A 17,823-nucleotide genomic window follows, 5' to 3' on the forward strand; every position below is an offset into this window, starting at 1 on the left:
ATGGTCAGTTGATCCTTTGTAGTTTAGCCTGCCATCTTAAGTATCCTGACTGAATTGTCCATTTTCCTCCATTCCAAACAAAGGTGTTGTAGCCAGGATTATACTTGCTAAGGCAGGTGGATCAGTCTCTTAAGTGACTATACTTCATCAGACAGTTCCAACCTCAGAAGTTAGGGACTGGAGCAGTTGGTGGAGAGATGTTTTCTTCTCCAACAGAGACTGGTTGCCTTGGCTGCTATTTGATAAGATTCAGCTAATGCTGACTCCAGGGATGGCAAGTACTGCTCTTTTGGGGGATGAGCTTGGACTGTACTTCTAGGCTATGTTATTGAGATAAACTGATACTTCTTTAATGGATTATAAGGCTGCTGGAGATGCTTCAGTACCAGATATGGCTCCCACATGGCTTCTCTATCTTGCTAGTAGGGAAATAAATTGGTCCAACCTCTCTGAAGGTCAGTTTGGCAGTATCCATCATACAAATGCACATACCCTTTAGCACAGAAATTCCCATTCTAGGAATTTACCCTCTGCATCTTCTTACATGTGAGCAACAAAAAAAATGTGTAAGAGTATTCACTGCAAAATTATATAAATAAAAGACTGGAAATCCAAAAGGTCATGTACAATGAAATGGCTAAATAAAGTATATTCAAACCATGGAATACTATACAGCTGTTAAAAAAGAACAAGTAGGCACTTTGTTTACTGATATGGAATAACCTCCATGATACACAGTGAAGTAATAAAAGTAATATGCATTTGTCTAGGGAGCTGCCATTTATGTTTAAAAGTAAAAAAAATGTATGCTTGTATTCTCTTGGATTTAAACAGAAAGCTCTCTAGAAGGGTGTACAAAATATGAGTTATAAAAAATGGCTGCCTGTAGGTAGAATTTTGTGTGGAGGATGGAGAAAGAAGGCTTTTCACTTACAAAACTGACCATACCTTTTGAAATTTATACCATGTGAAGGGTTTCCCCATTAAAAAAATAAAATTTTAATTACAAAATTAGGGGTGGTGGTGATGTTTTAAACAGTAGTTTCCAAATGCTGGTCTGTATCTGTGAATGCCCAAGAAAAATAATTTATTAATCTACCATGAAGTCATAAAAATAATGATGTACAAAATTTTCTATATTGTTGAATTTAATTGAAGGGCCATCTTTTATTCTCGATAAAGTAACTTTGTGTGGAGGTATTAGTAAATAGTAGTTATCAACGTAGTGTTTATTTACACAATGAGCAAAACTAGAAGTTGGCATCATTATGTCAATTCCTCAAATTTAGAGTCCTAAAATTCAAAGCACAGGGTTACTGATTTAGATTTAGCTTTTGTTCTCATGGTGCATAATCTGTTTTCAGATATTATTTTGGAAGACATTTCTCCTGTGTATTTCATGGTGTCGAGTTAGTGATGAATTATAGCTGAAGGCTTTTCCACATTCATTACATTCATAAGGTTTTTCTCCTGTGTGATGCCTCTGATGTTTTTTAAAGGATGAATCATGCCTGTATGCTTTTCCACAGCGGTTGCATTCATATGCTTTCACTCCTGTATGAACAGTTTTATGGTTGCTAAGGTGTATCCTCTGCCTAAAGGCTTTCCCACATTCTTTACATTTGTAGGGTCTCTCCCCAGTATGGATTCTCTGGTGATGTGTTAGATAAGCTCTATGACTAAAGGTTTTACAACATGCAGTACATGCATAGGGCTTTTCCCCAGTATGAATTCTTATATGTTCACTAAGGTGTCTAATCTGTCTAAAGGTTTTCCCACATTCATTGCACGTAAAGGGTTTCTCTCCAGAATGAGTTCTCAAATGCTGGATCAAGCTAATGTTCTGGCTGAAAGCTTTCTGACATTTATCACATATGTAGGGTTTCTCCCCAGTGTGGGTTCTATGATGCTGATTAAGAGATGAGCGATGTCTGAAAGCTTTGCCACATTCTTCACATTCAAAGGGCTTCTCACCAGTATGGATTCTCTGGTGTGTGGTAAGGGATGCACTTTGACTGAAGGCCCTACCACATTCCTTACATCTGAAAGGTTTCTCACCAGTATGAATTCTCATGTGTTCAGTAAGGTGAATGGGTTGTTTGAAGGCCTTTTCACATATATTACATTCATAGGTTTTTACTCTTATGTAACTTGTTGGATGATTAATCACATCTGATTTGCATTTGTTTCTCTTTCTAGGTGTGTCACATTTACGGAGCCTCTGTTCTATAACAACATTTGAACTCACAATATTTTTGCCAAATTTGTAAGTTTCTTGGCTTCTCTTCTTATGGGTCATAATGGTTTGTCTCACATTTCTTCCATGGCGATCCTGGTGCTTTTCTAACTCATCATCATATTCTGAGACTTTCTTCAATGTGGAATAAATGACATCATCCCTCATGAACCTTTCCATCATCATGCCATGATATAACTGTTCTTGTAAAATGTTGTATTTTGCATTTGATGCACTGGTTTCTGTTTTACTCTTCAACTCTGAAAGAAATGGAAAAAATGCAAATAACTCATATTCATTTTGCTTTGAAAAATCAATTATTATACTGGGTATGGAATACAGATTTAGATAACAATACATGTGAAGTACATGAAATTTTGAGTATATTTATTTTTTTGCATGAGGCATCTGGGTTCTTAGTTCCCTGACCAGAGATCCAACCTGTGCCCCCTGCATTGGGAGCATGCAGTCTTAACCACTGGAGCACCATGGAAGTTCCATGAAATTCTGAGTGTATTTAAATATGGTTATGTAGCCTGTAAAAGTAATGGGAAATTAAGACACAATGAACAAGGTAAAAGTGTGATTTTATATACAGAGTAAAAATTTGAACATTTTAATCTTCTTCTATTAATACTAAAAAATGATATTTCAGGGCTATGTCTTAACAGTGTCTTTTTAACTGGTAACTATTTTTGGAAAACATTCTCAGAAAGATAAAAAGATTTCCCCCTTCCCACTCCAGCTAGTTCATAAAACAGGTCTGAGGGAATTCCCTGGCAGTCCAGTGATTAGGACTCCAAGCTTTCACAGCTGAGGGTGAGGGTTCAATGCTTCATCAAGGAGCTAAAATCCCACAAGATATGCAGTGTGGCTAAAAAATAAAAAAACAGAATAGCAATAAAATGTATGTCCTTCAGGATGAATCTGACAAAAGATGTGTAATGTATACAAGACTTTTATGGGGGAAAATCCTGAAAATTTATTTTAAAAAATTAGAAAATATCAATAAGTGGAACAATATACCACGTTCCTGGACAACAGGACTCAATATCATAACATTAATTCCCCTCTAAATTGATCTATAGATTCAATATATTCCAATCAAAATACCACCAGAGAATTTGTGTGCGTGTAATTGATGCACTCATTATGTAATTCATATGGAAAAGCAAGGGGCTAACAATAGCCAGGACAATTTTGAAGAACAAGATATTGAATCTCACTATGAAATACAGTAATTAAGACAGTCTGACATTAGAGTAAGGATAGAAAATAGAAAAATGGAACAGAATAGATAGAGCCCAGAAATAGACTCAGGCATATAAAGAAACTTGGCAGGTGACCAAGTAGCATAAACCATTCAATAAATGGTTCTTGGGCTTATTATCCACATGTAAAAAGTTAAACTAGAGCCTCACCTCACACTATTTATAAAACATATGCAGATTCAAATCTAAATATGGAAAATAAAATTTTAAAGATATAAAATAATATATATTTTTTCTATAAATCAATAAGGAAAAAATAATAGAAAGATTTGCAAAGGATATAAACTGGTAATTTATAGAAGGGCTTCCCTGGTGGCTCAGACTGTAAAGTGTTTGACTGTAATGTGGAAAAGAAATCCTGGAAGGATGGCCAACAAACATTAAAAACATGCTCTCTCTTATTAGTAATCATGAAAATGAAAAAACAAGACACCACATTCAACCACTGAATTTATAAAAATGTGAAAGTTTGACAATGCCAAGTGTTGAGAAAGATGCTGAGTTCTAGAACCTCTCGAAACTCTCAGATAGGAGCACCAACTGGTGCAACTACTTTGAAGAACAATTTCCTGAAACATAAAGGTATATCTGCTCCATGACCCAACAAGTCTGCTTCTATCAAATATCTCAGAGAAATACTTACACACTTACACAAGAAGTTACATATACAAAGTTTTATTGCATTATCTCTGTAACCCCCAAATTTCTATCAACAGGAAAATGGATAAATTGTGCTTTATTAACTCAATGGAAATGAATGATATGGATAAATATGAATGAATAATATGGGTAAATATCAACAGTGTTGAATGAGAAAAGCAAGTGGAAGAAGTACATATACCATTTTTTTAAAGAGTAAGAATATGCAAAACAGTATTATAAGTAGTAATTTATGTGCTATAAGTCACAGCAAGATCCTCTATGATCCACCTCCTAAAATAAAAATAAACAAGTGGGATATAATTAAACTGAAAAATTTTGCATAGCAAAGGAAATTATAAACAAGGTGAAAAGAAAACCCTCAGAATGGGAGAAAATAATAGCAAATGAAACAACTGACAAAGGATTAATTTCCAAAATATACAAGCAGCTCATGCAATTCAATACCAGAAAAACAAAACAACCCAATAAAAAAGTGGGCAAAACACCTAAATAGACATTTCTCCAAAGAAGGCATACAGATGGCTAGTAAACACATGAAAAGATGCTCAATATCACTCATTACTACAGAAATGCAAATCAAAACTACAGTGATACATCACCTCACACTGGTCAGAATGGCTATCATCACAAAATTTACAAGCAATAAATTCTGGAGAGGGTGTGGAGAAAAGGGAACCTCTTGCACTGTTGGTGGGAATACAAATTGATATGACTACTGTGCAAGACAGTATGGAGATTCCTTAAAAAACTAGGAATAAAACTACCATATGACCCAACAATCCCACCACTGGGCATATAGTCTGAGAAAACCATAACTGAGAAAGACACACATACCCCAATGTTCACTGATGCACTATTTAATATAGCTAGGACGTGGAAGCAACCTAGATGTCCATCGACAGATGAATGGATAAAGAAGCTGTAGTACATATATAGAGTGGAATATTACTCAGCCATAAAAGGGAACGTGAGTAAGTGCTAATGAGGTAGATGAAACTAGAGCCTATTATACAAACTGAAGAAAGTCAGAAAGAGAAAAAAAAATTGTATATTAACACATATATAAGGAATCTAGAAAGAGGTACTGATGCACCTATGTTCAGGGCAGCAATGGAGATGCAGACATAGAGAATAGACACGGAAATAAGTGAGGGGGCGGGGAGGAGAGGGTGGAATGGATGGAGAGAGTAGCATGGAAACATATACACCACCATATGCAAAACACATGGCCAGTGGGAATTTGCTGTATGACTCAGAGAACTCAAACCAGGTCTCCGTGACAACCTAGAAGGGTGGGATGGGGTGGGAGGTGAGAAGGAAGTTCAAGAGGGAGGGGACATATGTATACCTATGGCTGATACATGTTGATATATGGCAGAAATGAACACAATATTATAAATACAATTATCTTTCAATAAAAAATAAATTCAAAAAATAATATTATATATTTTTGGGAATATACACATACAATACAAATATGAAGACACATATAGGAGTGACAATGTTTAAAGTCAGAAGAGTTGGTTATTTCACAAGCAAAGATGGGAGTACTGGGATTTAAACTCTGTTTCATTTCTTAATCTAGGTAGAAAGTACATAGCAATTTATTGTAATGTCCTCTGCCTTTCTGAATGTCTAAAATATTTTGCAATAAAAACGAAGTTTAAGAAGATTGTTAAAGATCACTGGATTTGATGAGAAGGAATCCCATGGTCATTTTTCTTGCAGGATTTTCCATAAAACATTTGTTACAATAAATAAGGATACTTTAGTTCAAAGGAGAGTGAGAATCAAAGTTAAGATTATAAAATGAAAGTTGATGAAAAGTGGAAATAGGATGCAAGAGAGAAGATTAAAGATCTGGAGAATGCAGTGAGAGTCCTGAAAAGAGATCTGCTTTCTGTGAGAAGAGACTACTACGTACATCTCAGAGCATGGGGAAAGGAGCTTTCGATTGGCAGACTTTAGGATATTGAAGAAAGAAGGAAAACCTTAATGAAGAGAAGACTTATCTTCCCTCCAACTCCAGAGACTTCTACTAGGTCAGATGAAGAAAAGGACTGCAGACAGAGGGATGAAATCTAGTTCAGAGCATGCCTGTCCACCCGATCAGCCTTTCCGCAGCCTGGGAAGATGCTGGGCACTCTGGCCTACATATTAAAAGGCACCATCTGCCTTGGCTCACCTGAATTGGGATCTCCTGGGCCTTCTTTCTCTGTCATCCATGGCTCTTCTCCTTTCTCCAACTGGGAAATCACACTAGGTTTGGAAAGCTGACAACCTGCTTATGGAGTGAAAAAAAGGGTATGAATATTTATGTTGAGGTCAAAGAACCATCCCTGGGATGTAGTTTCAATCCTCAGGTATTTAGGGTCTCTGAAGATGGAAAGGGGCACCATAGCATGTTTTCCTATTCTCGCTCTACAAAGTAAAGTGTTCCCCGAAGGGAAGAGATTCAGGTATGTTCTGACTTGATTTTCAAAGGTAGGCAACATCCATCTCCAACACAGAACCCAAGGCCAGGCTCCAGGGAATCTACCGCTTTTAATAATTTAGGAATTATTAATACTAAATTAAATATTAATCCTGTTAATAGGCAGAATTCTGGATGTATGTGTAGCCTGTCCTTACCCACTGAGACCAGATTCCCATAGTTCTCCAGCATCACCTCCCGGTACAGATTCCGGTGAGCAGGCGCCAGCTGCCCCCACTCCTCCTGGGTGAAGTCCACAGATATGTCCTTGAAGGTCAACAGTTCCTAGAATATCCAAGATATTCCTTTTCAGCCTGAGACCACCTCCATCAAGATCCAGTATGTTCTGACAGTCTTCTGAGAGATTCTAAATTAGTTTTACTGGGAGTCTCCTCTGGATCTGTTTGGTAATTCCCTGGAGACTATCATAAACAATATATGGAAGGACAGATGGTTATTATATGTGTCTTAGAAAAAAACAAAATGAAGCAGGATAATGGCACCAGAGAGAACCACAGTGAGGATGGGGAAGATCTTTCATGTAGGGTGTTAGGGTAAGTCTTCCTAAAAGGGGGATATTCAAACAGAGACATGAACTCAGTAGGAAAGAGCCACATGGAAATCTGAGGGGAGAGCATTCCAAGCAGGAACAAAGGACCTGAGGAGTGCATGTCCTTGGCTTGCCTGAGGAGCAGGAGAGTGGCCAGCATTGCTGGAGGCGGGCAAGTGGAAGTAGATGAGACCAGAGGGTCCAGGGGACGGAGAGAGAGGCTTTCAGTACTTACTGTCACAAAGACCAATGCATTCCTCCAGGGCTGAAATTCTGGGGCCCTGCTGGAGTTTAATGCAAGATGAACAAAACGGTTTGGAACTGTGATCGAGCTCTTCCTTAGCTCAAATACTGAACAGATAAAAAAGGATCAGCCCTTCAGCACTGATGGCATGGGGTGCTAGTAGCTGGGTTAATCAGAAGTGAACTCAATCAAGGACCCTGGCGGTGGAAGGTCCATACCTTCCAGTGCCGGGGGTATGGGTTCAGACCCTGGTTGGGGAGCTAAGATCCCACATGCCATGCAACCAAAAAAAGACAAAAAGTGAATTCAATCAAACTAAAGTGCATCTCAGCCAGAGCTCAGCCACAGCTCTAGGAAAAATATGAATAATCAGTCCCTCACCTTAACCACCAGTCAAGAGGAAAAGGCTTAGAGTTTTCTGCAAATAAACAGAACAGACAAAACAAACAGACTATATCTATCTATCTATACATATATACATTTATTTATTGTTTATTTATCAAGAGAAACTATTCCATAGCCCAGATATTCATGCTTCACAATTAACACACACAGGTCAGGGATGAATTTCATGCAACTCAACCCAAAGAAATTTTTTACATTCTGAAATCATTTTGCACTCTGAAAGATACCAGCCTTTCTCATCACCTTAAAATTTTTCACAGAACGATACTTTCTGCAGAATCTGCATATGCCTGCATTCTTGTTGTTTGTTGTTAAGTCGCTAAGTCACGTCCGACTCTGCTGCCCCATGGACTGCAGCACACCAGGCTCCCCTGTCCTTCACTCTGTCCTGGAGTTTGCTCAAACTCATGTCCATTGAGTCAGTGATGCCATCCAACCATTTCATTCTCTGTCGCCCGCCTTCTCCTCCTGCCCTCAATCTTTTCCAGCATCAGGGTCTTTTCTATAAATCGGCTCTTCTCCTTAGACGGCTAAAGTATTGGAGCTTCAGCTTCAGCATCAGTCCCTCTAATGAATATTCAGGGTTGTTTTCCTTTAGGATTGACTGGTTTGATCTCCTTGCTGTCCAAGGGACTCTCAAGAGTCTTCTCCAGCACCACAGTCTGAAAGCATCTTCCGGGCTCAGCCTTCTTTATGGTCCAACTCTCACATCTACACACAACAACTGGAAAAACCACAGCTTTGACTAAATGGACCTTTGTCAGCAAAGTGATATCTCTGCTTTTTAATATGCTGTCTAGCTTTGTCACAGTTTTTCTTCCAAGGAGCAAGCATCTTTTAATTTCATGGCTGCAGTCACCATTCACAGTGATTTTGGAGCCCTGCTGTGGAGCTCCTGCTTTGGAGCAGGAGAAAATAAAACCTGCCACTGTTTCCATTTTTCCCCCATCTATTTGCCATGAAGTGATGGAACTAGATGCCCTGATCTTAGTTTTTTGAATGTTGAGTTTTAAGCCAGCTTTTTCACTCTCCTCTTTCACCTTCATCAAGAGGCTCTTTAGTTCCTCTTCACTTTCTGCCATTATGCTGGTATCATCTGCATATCTGAGGTTGTTGATATTTCTCCTGGCAATCTTGATTTCAGCTTGTGATTCATCCAGCCCAGCATCTCACATGATGTACTCTGGATAGAAGTTAAATAAGCAGGGTGACAATATATAGCCTTGACATACTCCTTTCCCAATTTTGAACCAGTCCATTGTTCTATGTCCAGTTCTAACTGTTGCTTCTTGACCTAAATACAGGTTTTTCAGGAGACAAGTAAAGTGGTCTGGTATTCCCATCTCATTAAGAATTTTCCACAGTTTGTTGTAATCCACACAGTCAAAGGCTTTAGCATAGTCAATGAAGCAGAAGTGGATTTTTTTTTAATTCCCTTGCTTTTTCTATGATCCAACAGATGTTGGCAATTTGATCTCGGGGTTCCTCTGCCTTTTCTAAATCCGGCTTGAACATCTGGAAGTTCTTAGTTCACATACTGTTGAAGCCTAGCTTAAAGTATTTTGAGTATTACCTTGCTAGCATGTGAAATGAGCACAACTGTAAAGTAATTTGAGCATTCTTTGGCATTGCCTTTCTTTGGGACTGGAATGAAAACTTGACCTTTTCCAGTCCTGTGGCCACTGCTGAGTTTTCCAAATTTGTTGGCATATTGAGTGCAGCACTTTCACAGCATCATCTTTTAGGATTTTAAACAGTTCAACTGGAATTCTATCACCTCCACTAGCTTTGCTTGTAGTAATGCTTCCTAAGGCTGCCTTGACTGCACACTCCAAGATGTCTGGCTCCAGGTGAGTGACCACACCAAAACGATTATCTGGGTCATTAAATCTTTTTTGTACAGTTTTTCTGTGTATTCTTGCCACCTCTTCTTAATCTCTTCTGCTTATGTTAGGTCCATGCCATTTCTGTCCTTTATTCTGTCTTTCTTGGTTCACCAAAGCAAACTTGTAGAAAGTTGCAACTCCCAGCGATACAATGATTGCTCTAACAATATGAAATTGCAGATGCTTGGCCAGGAGGCCACACATCTGAGGTTTCATTAAAAAACTGGAAGCCATTGTAGTTATTCTCAATACCAATGTCCTTCCAGGCTGATGGGGAAATGAATCTATCTATGCATATTTCATCCTCCACTGTTCTTTTATACAGAATATCTGAACCATAATAAAAAATTATTAGGCAAGTGAAGGAGGAAAATCTGACCTATAATCAAGAAATAAAAACATAAGAAACAAAGACCTAGGTCACCAAGTCACTGTAAGAAGCAGACAAGAAATTTAAAGCAATTATTAAAATATATGTTGAAGAGTTTACAATAAAATATGGATGGAATAGGTCAAAATGTCAGGGTAATTGAGGAGAGATAGAAATGCCAAAAAAGAACTAAAAAACAATTCTACAACTGAAAAATACAATATCTGAAAAATCCACTGGATGGGCTTAACATCAAATAGACCCTGATGAAGACAAGATCAATGAAACTTAACACAGGTCAATAGACAGTATTCAAATGGAAGCACCAAGAGAGAAAAAGAAAAAAAAAGAGGGGGGGATAATATCACATGGTCTAATATACATGTAATTAAAATCTCAGAAGGAGAATGAGAAGAAAAGAATATTTGAAGAAATAAAGGCTGAAAAATTTCCAAGTTGATTAAAAAAAAATCAACCTATAAATACAAAAGGCAGCAAATCCTCCACCAAAAAAAAAAAAAATTCAAAGAATACCATGTCTATGCTGCTAAGTCACTTCAGTCGTGTCCAACTCTGTGCAACCCCATAGACGGCAGCCCACTAGGCTCCTCTGTCCCTGAGATTCTCCAGGCAAGAATACTGGAGTGGGTTGCCATTTCCTTCTCCAATGCATGAAAGTGAAAAGTGAAAATGAAGTCTCTCAGTCGTCCCCGACTCTTAGCGACACCAAGGACTGCAGCCTACCAGGCTCCTCCGTCCATGGGATTTTCCAGGGAAGAGTACTGGAGTGGGGTGCCATTGCCTTCTCCACCATGTCTATGCACATCATTAAAACTGCTGAAGAGCAAAGATAAAAGGGAAGATTATAAAAGTAGTGAAAAGAAAGTAGGAAAGGAAGAACAGGAAAACCAGAAAAGTTAGTATAAAATAAACAAAAAGACATGTCACATCTGAGGAAAGAATAAGAAAAATAGCTCACTTTTTATCTGAAGCAATATAAACCAAAAGACAATGGAACATCCTTAAAGTGCTTAAAAGAAAAAAATGGTCACCCTAGAATTCTATATTCAGTAAAAGATCCTCTAATAGGAAGACCATATAAAGACATTTCTAGATCGCCAAAGCTGTGAGAATTCATCATCTGAAGAACCGCACTACAGGAAATGCTAAATGATGTTCTTTAGGCTGAAGGGAAATGATGTCAGAAACTTAGAACCTAAAGGAAGGACTGAAAAGTGCTCCAACTGGTAAAGTGAAAGAAAGTCACTTAGTCGTGTCCGACTCTTTGTGATCCCTATGGACTGGAGCCCACCAGGCTCCTCTGTCCTTGGAATTCTCCAGGTAAGAGTACTAGAGTGCGTTGACATTTCCTTCTCCAGGGGATCTTCCTAACCCAGGGATCAAACCCAGGTCTCCTGCATTGTAGGCGGATCCTTTACTGTCTGAGCCACCAGGAAAGCCTGCACTGGTAAATATGTGGGCAAATATGAAAGGCTCATTTTTTTTCCTTTTCTTAATCTCTTATGAGACAGTTTACTGTTAAAAGGAAAAATAAGGACATGTATTATAGGGTATATAACATGTAAAGTGAAAAGCATGATGACAACACACAAAGAATGGGAAGAGTAAACAGGAAAATATGATTTTCATATTCTTTGTGAAACAGTATAATAGTAATTCAACTGTGACATGTTTAAAATGCATATTGTAATGGCCAGGACAACCACTAAAAACAAATCAAAGTATAGCTAAAAAAGTCATTAGAAGACATAAAATAGAATACTAAAAAACTGCACAATCCAAAAGAAGGCAGGAGAGGAAGAACAAAGAAATGAAGGAATAGGTTTGACAAACAGCAAACAAAGGACAAGAATATACACTTAAATTACAAGCATATCAGTGATTGCCTGTGTGCTCAGTCACTTCTGTTGTGTCCTACTCTTTGTGGCTCTATGGACTATAGCCCGCCAGGCTCCTCTTGTCCTTGGGATTCTTCAGGCAAGAATACTGGAGTGAGTTGCCATGCCCTCCTCCAAGCGATCTTCCCTACCCAGGACACTGAACCCATGTCTCCTGCGTGTCCTGCATTGCAGGTGGATTGTTTTGGGTTTTTTTGGGCTGCACCGGTTTTTTTGTTGCAGCATGCAGGATCTTTAGTTGTGGCATGTGGGATCCAGTTCCCTGACCAGGGATCAAACCCAGGCCTCCTGCATTGGAAGCACGGAGTCTTAGCTACTGGGCCACCAGGGAAATCCTATAGGTGGCTTCCTTACCCACTGAGCCACCTGGGAAGCTCCATATCAATGATTATGTAACTGTTAACAGACTAAGCATGCAAGGCCCAGCTGTATCTAAGAAGGGCCACACTTTAAATATAAAGGCACAAATAAGTTAAAAGAATGAAAAAAGCTATACCATACCAACAATAACTAAAAACACTGGAGAAGTTACATTAAATCAGACAAAGTGGGCTTAGGAAAAAGAATATGATGAGACATTTCCTAAAGATAAATGGTCAGCTCATTAAGAAGACAATAATCCTATGTGTATATGTGCCTGACAATAGAATTGGACTTGACAGAACTAAAGGAAGATATGAACAAAATCACAATAATTAGAGATTTTAACACTCCTCTCACTAAGTGATCGAACAAGTAGACAAAAATTTATCAAGGATGTAGATCTGAACACCTATCAATCAACTTAACCTGACATTTGTAGAGCATTATACCTAACCACTGCCACATACAGATTCTTTCTCCAAGTTTTTATTTTGAGATTGTAGATTTATAAGATAATTTTAATCATAGATTTACATGCAGTTGTAAGAAATAATGCAGAAATCCCATGTTCTGTCTCTCTACTGGGGGCCAGAGTTTTGATTGGAAAGGGGCACAAGTGAACATTCTGAGAGGCAGAAATGCTCAACTTGGTTACATGGTGTATAAGTGTCAAAATAGAACCATGTACTTTCTTAAGTGTTTTTCCTATATATAAATTATATCTCAATTTTAAGAAATTTAATCTTTTCCCAGTGCTAAGAATCCCACCAGTATTTTTAACTGTCAAGAGGTGAGAATTAAAGAAAAGTGGAATGCAGAGATAAGGTAACTCTCCAAATAATTAGAATATTACTATTTCTTCCATATTACTGGAAATAGCCCTGGAATGCATTTCAATCCTAAAAGATGTTAGCACCTGAATTAGCTAAAGAAAATGGCATCATAAAAAAACCTAAAAAAAAAAAAAAATCACAGAGCAAGTAAATACCAAAGATAAGTTCAAATTCTGTACCATTCAATTTCAAAACCCAAGTTCTCAGTCAAAACTCTTCTGTCCTCAGATAATGTCCCCTCTTTAATAAGTCTTCCTTTCACATTTACTCTACAGTTTTCCTTCTCTGTTTCACCTGTGCGGCTACCAGGTGGTGAGGACATGTTTCCATGTTGTAACTGCCCAGCCTGTCTAATGTGTGTGCTCCATCGCCTGACCATTTCTTCTCTGCTCAGGTCTTTAGCTGTTATTTGACCTCTGCTCATGCCACTATTCTATGGGCCACTTCATGGAGTGATAGATGTCACCCATTTTTGAGTATAAAATACTCATGAAAACTGAGGTTTATCTTAGATCCCAAATGGTACCTATTGGTTTTTATGGGTTAGAATTAAATCATTCATTTTGCTTTCTCTACAAAAATTTGTATTAGATGTTGGCTGGAAAGAAATATTTTTTAAAAAAATATTTTTTGGCCACACAGCATGTGGAATCTTAATGCCCCAACCAAGGATCAAACCTGCACCCCCTGCAGTGGACGTGCATACTTGTAACCACTGGACCGCCACGGAAGTCCGAAGAACGTTTTCTAAGAGGAGGGAAACTGCCACCACTGTGGACCAGTTTTCTGTACAAGACAAACTTGCGTTGAGTTCCCTGGTTAAATTCATTAGCCTCAATATACCCAACTCCCCAGAAAAGGGCAAATTATAATCTTAAAAACTAAAAAGCATGTCAAGAAAGTGACAGGAAACTCCAACCCACCTGGGAGTCTGTTGTTGGGGTCCCGGGGGTCAATTCATCCTTTAAACTTTCTCCCTGGGTCTCATCAGCATCCTGAGATAGCAGAGCTGAGGAAGGAAAAGAGGCAGAAAGTTTGCATCTTACCTTACCCCTTTAAACAGAAAAACTGCCTGCAGTTCTGCTGAAAACAGCCCTTCTCTGAATACACTCACAAAGAAAGACATTCAGAGCGACTCAAGAGCAGACTGGAGTCTCCTTAATGAGGAGGCCCTGCAGTGCACTGACTGGGGTATTAATGTTTCCCAATGGTCAATGCTGGTCCAAAAACAGTGACCTACCAGGCCACTCCTCTGTTCAGAAATCCTCAAAGGTTCCCCACTTACAAGCAAGAAAAATCCACACACTACCCACAGACTTCACGGCACTCTACAATCTGCCTGAAGCATATCTTCCAAGCATTAGTTTCCTCTAACCACCACCCTTTATCTGTGGGACACATGCACTGGCCACATTCTTAACCCTCAGTGAGACTAGAACAGTCTCCATTCTCTGAACCACTCTTCAAGGTCCCCACTTTTGTATTTTTTCCCAACTCTTCCATAAAAACGATAGACATCCTTTAAGGCTCAATTCAGTGCTATCTGCTTTGTGAAAATTTCTCTGATAAATACAATCAGAAGAATTTTCCTGTCTCTTGTCTTCCAAAAGAATTTTACCATAAAATGTATTTAGGCTACTTTCTCTTCTTTCCATCCGGGTATGTGTGTATCTCTGCTGCTGCTGCTGCTAAGTCACTTCAGTCGTGTCCAACTCTGTGTGACCCCATAGACAGCAGCCCACCAGGTTCCCCCATCCCTGGGATTCTCCAGGCAAGAATACTGGAGTGGGCTGCCATTTCCTTCTCCAATGCATGAAAGTGAAAAGTGAAAGTGTCCCGACTCTTAGTGACCCCATGGACTGGAGCCTACCAGGCTCCTCTGTCCATGGAATTTTCCAGGCAAGAGTACTGGAGTGGGGTGCCATTGCCTTCTCCGAAGAGACCCCATGAGATATGCTAATTCCTCTGTCCATCCATCTATCCTGACCTGGCCAGCAAATACTGTGTGACCTTGGACATGCTTCCCACTGAACTCAAAACAGTTCAAGGTAAAGTGAGAGTAGCCAAGCATGTCATTCCTTCCTCCTAGTGAGAGAAGAAAAGAAAGAAAAAGCATTGGTTTGGGACTAGACTGAGACTAATAAAGGAAAACCACTGGAGGGCTTGAGGGGGTAGAAACCTTTGACTCTAATGTCTGTAAATCACACTTATACAGCTGCTGGTGGGGAACACCCTGAATTCTGTTTTCCTGTCCTGTGTTTATTCGAGGACAGGAGATGGAAGCAGCATGGAGCACACATCGCAGGGACCCAGTGCTTAAGAGCCCAACATTTTCTCATACAGCTATCTCCTTCCCCAAAGCCCCAAGCACAAGTCCCAAGGACCTAGTCTCTCCCAATTTTCTCCCCCAGAGACCACTTGAATGATGTTTGTACCTATCTTCCCCAAGCAGATTGAGAACCCTTCTTCTTCCTCCATCCCCCATCCATCAGCCTATTCTCACCTCCTCCTTCAAACATCTTGGTCACATCCTCCCACAGGGGCGCCCCCTCCTTGGCGTTCTCTGGATGGTGCAACTTCACCCATGTGCTGGCCTCAGTGGGCAGGGTGATCAGGAGCTGCTGCAGCATGATGATGCCTCCTGACCGACCTTGTCCACTTCTGGTGAGGAAACGGCCAGAGCCTCTGCTGAGATGCCTCACAGTTGCGTGGTCCTCCTGTGATCCGTCTCCTGCCCTCAGGATTCTTGTGTGTGCCTGTGGCACCAGAACCTAGGGGCTCCTAGAGGCTGATGTGGCTCTCACAGCTCTGAAAAACTGATTCCTCTCTAAAATTAAGTCCTGCCTGCTTGCAGGTGGCTGGTTGAGTAGGTCTGAGTACACGCCTCTTCATATTCTTCTAGAGGAGCAAAAGGCAGGGAGGAGGGATCCAGAAAACTGATCATACAGATAGACCTCCAGAACTTGCAGAAACATACTTAAAACTGAAAAAGATCCAAAAACAAAGATTTAGTATCAATGTGAAAATAAGTATAATCTATGCTTTGGATGCAGCTCTAATTTCTAGTTCCATACACACTTTCACAAACAGCACAAATACACACAAATACCAAAGATACACAAACATGTGCAGACCTTGCCTTGATTTTCCTCTTTGGAAGCTCCAATACTTTGGCCACCTGATGCGAACAGCCGACTCACTGGAAAAGACCCTGATGCTGGGAAAGACTGAAGGTAGAAGAAGAAGAGGGCAACAGAGGATGAGATGGTTGGATGACATCACTGATTCAGTGGACATGAACTTGGGCAAACTCTGGGAGATGGTGAGGGACAGAGAGGCCTGACATGCTGCAGTCCATGGGGTCACAAAGAGTCGGACACGACTTGACAACTGAACAACAAGCTGCATGCATCTTCTGCTTGGACACAGACTTGGGAGTTAAGAGGGCAAGCTTAGGAATCAGACAGTCTGGGTTAGAATCCCAACACGGGCACTTAAAAGCTCTAAGACACTTCAGTTCTCTGAGTTTCCATTTCATCATCTAGAAAATGCATCTAAGAAGTGTACTTCTTTTAGGCTTGTAACAATGTTGGGAATACAGTACCTTAATAGACATTATTATAAACCTTTTGCTTTAATGTGCAACCACAACACTACTTTTTAAAGTTATCTTTAAAACAATTATAGATCTGAATTTAAAGTTTCAAGTATCTCAAATATAGTACTTAGAATATAATGAGAAATATTGGAGAACTGCTCCTGGCAGGAAATTTTGGAAACCGCCTATCTTTTCGCGGAAGCCCTTGACATCTGAACAGGTGCCTCTACAGCGACTAAGTACAGTGTATTAGGGCTTCAAGAACAATCCTAGTCCTAGCTCCCTGAAAAGCGAGCTGGCCCAACTTTTTGAAGTTTGTGGGGCAGGGTGTTTGGCTTCTTGTTTTCAGCTGTGACTGATGCAGAGAAAGGAGCTGTATTGGAGCATATGAAAAATATCCTACCCCCAAATATATGAAAAGTAAAATGGTTTGTTACCCAAGTGGAGAAACTTTCCAATCTTATTCCCGAAATGGTTAACGACAGAGAAGCTTCATTTCGAGTATGCCCCTTCTCACTAGTCCCAGACATGCCTCTGTCGGACCTAAGAAACTGCAGACACAGATAGCGTAGCTTCCTACTCACCAGAGAGGCCGTGGACCAGAGATGGGAGGCGTGAGACAGCCGGTTCTTGAGGCTTTCAGCTCCAGAGGGTGTCTCTTTAGAGAAGGACCGGTAAGAGATTTTGTTTTTTCCCAGCCTTTTATAGACAGACCACATCGACACCCAACACAATGACTTTTTTAAAAAACGCCGAACATTCACGCAGGCTTCCTTCTGAAGCCCAAAGGACTATCGGCCTCCAGACGGGACCAGGGCTCTTTTCTAAATTCCTGAGAGGCGGCCTAGGGCGGGTGCTGAGGCACCAGATAAACCCACAGCCCCTCCAACGGCACTTTCCCAGCCACACCCCCGGGAGCTGGGCTTTGGGGACCCGCAAGGCCAAGAGAACCCTGAACCGGCTTCCAACAGACCCAGGCTAGGCTACCGCTTGCCCGCCGCTGCTTTGATGC

General features: G+C 40.0%; 1 protein-coding gene across 4 annotated transcripts in view; it reads right to left on the reverse strand.

The window, feature by feature from the left end:
- Nucleotides 1-1,137: 1,137 nt before the first annotated feature.
- Nucleotides 1,138-17,823, reverse strand: part of ZFP69 (ZFP69 zinc finger protein) — a 17,355-nt gene continuing 669 nt past the window's right edge. Inside the window, exons 2-8 of one of the 4 annotated variants that reach the window (XM_010862716.1) lie at nucleotides 17,396-17,469; nucleotides 16,348-16,440; nucleotides 15,717-16,196; nucleotides 14,137-14,222; nucleotides 6,802-6,928; nucleotides 6,356-6,454; nucleotides 1,138-2,496 (exon numbers count right to left, since the gene is read on the reverse strand). In XM_010862716.1, coding sequence (XP_010861018.1) covers nucleotides 1,361-2,496; nucleotides 6,356-6,454; nucleotides 6,802-6,928; nucleotides 14,137-14,222; nucleotides 15,717-15,843 — 1,575 coding nt within the window. In that variant the 5' untranslated portion in view covers nucleotides 15,844-16,196; nucleotides 16,348-16,440; nucleotides 17,396-17,469 and the 3' untranslated portion in view covers nucleotides 1,138-1,360. Of the gene's footprint in view, nucleotides 2,497-6,355; nucleotides 6,455-6,801; nucleotides 6,929-14,136; nucleotides 14,223-15,716; nucleotides 16,197-16,347; nucleotides 16,441-17,395; nucleotides 17,818-17,823 lie in introns of those variants that run through there. The other 3 variants (XM_010862715.1, XM_010862718.1, XM_010862717.1) reach the window with 3 other exon arrangements.

Source organism: Bison bison, unplaced genomic scaffold, assembly GCF_000754665.1.
Source record: "Bison bison bison isolate TAMUID 2011002044 unplaced genomic scaffold, Bison_UMD1.0 scf7180017864484, whole genome shotgun sequence".
NCBI lineage: Eukaryota > Metazoa > Chordata > Mammalia > Artiodactyla > Bovidae > Bison > Bison bison.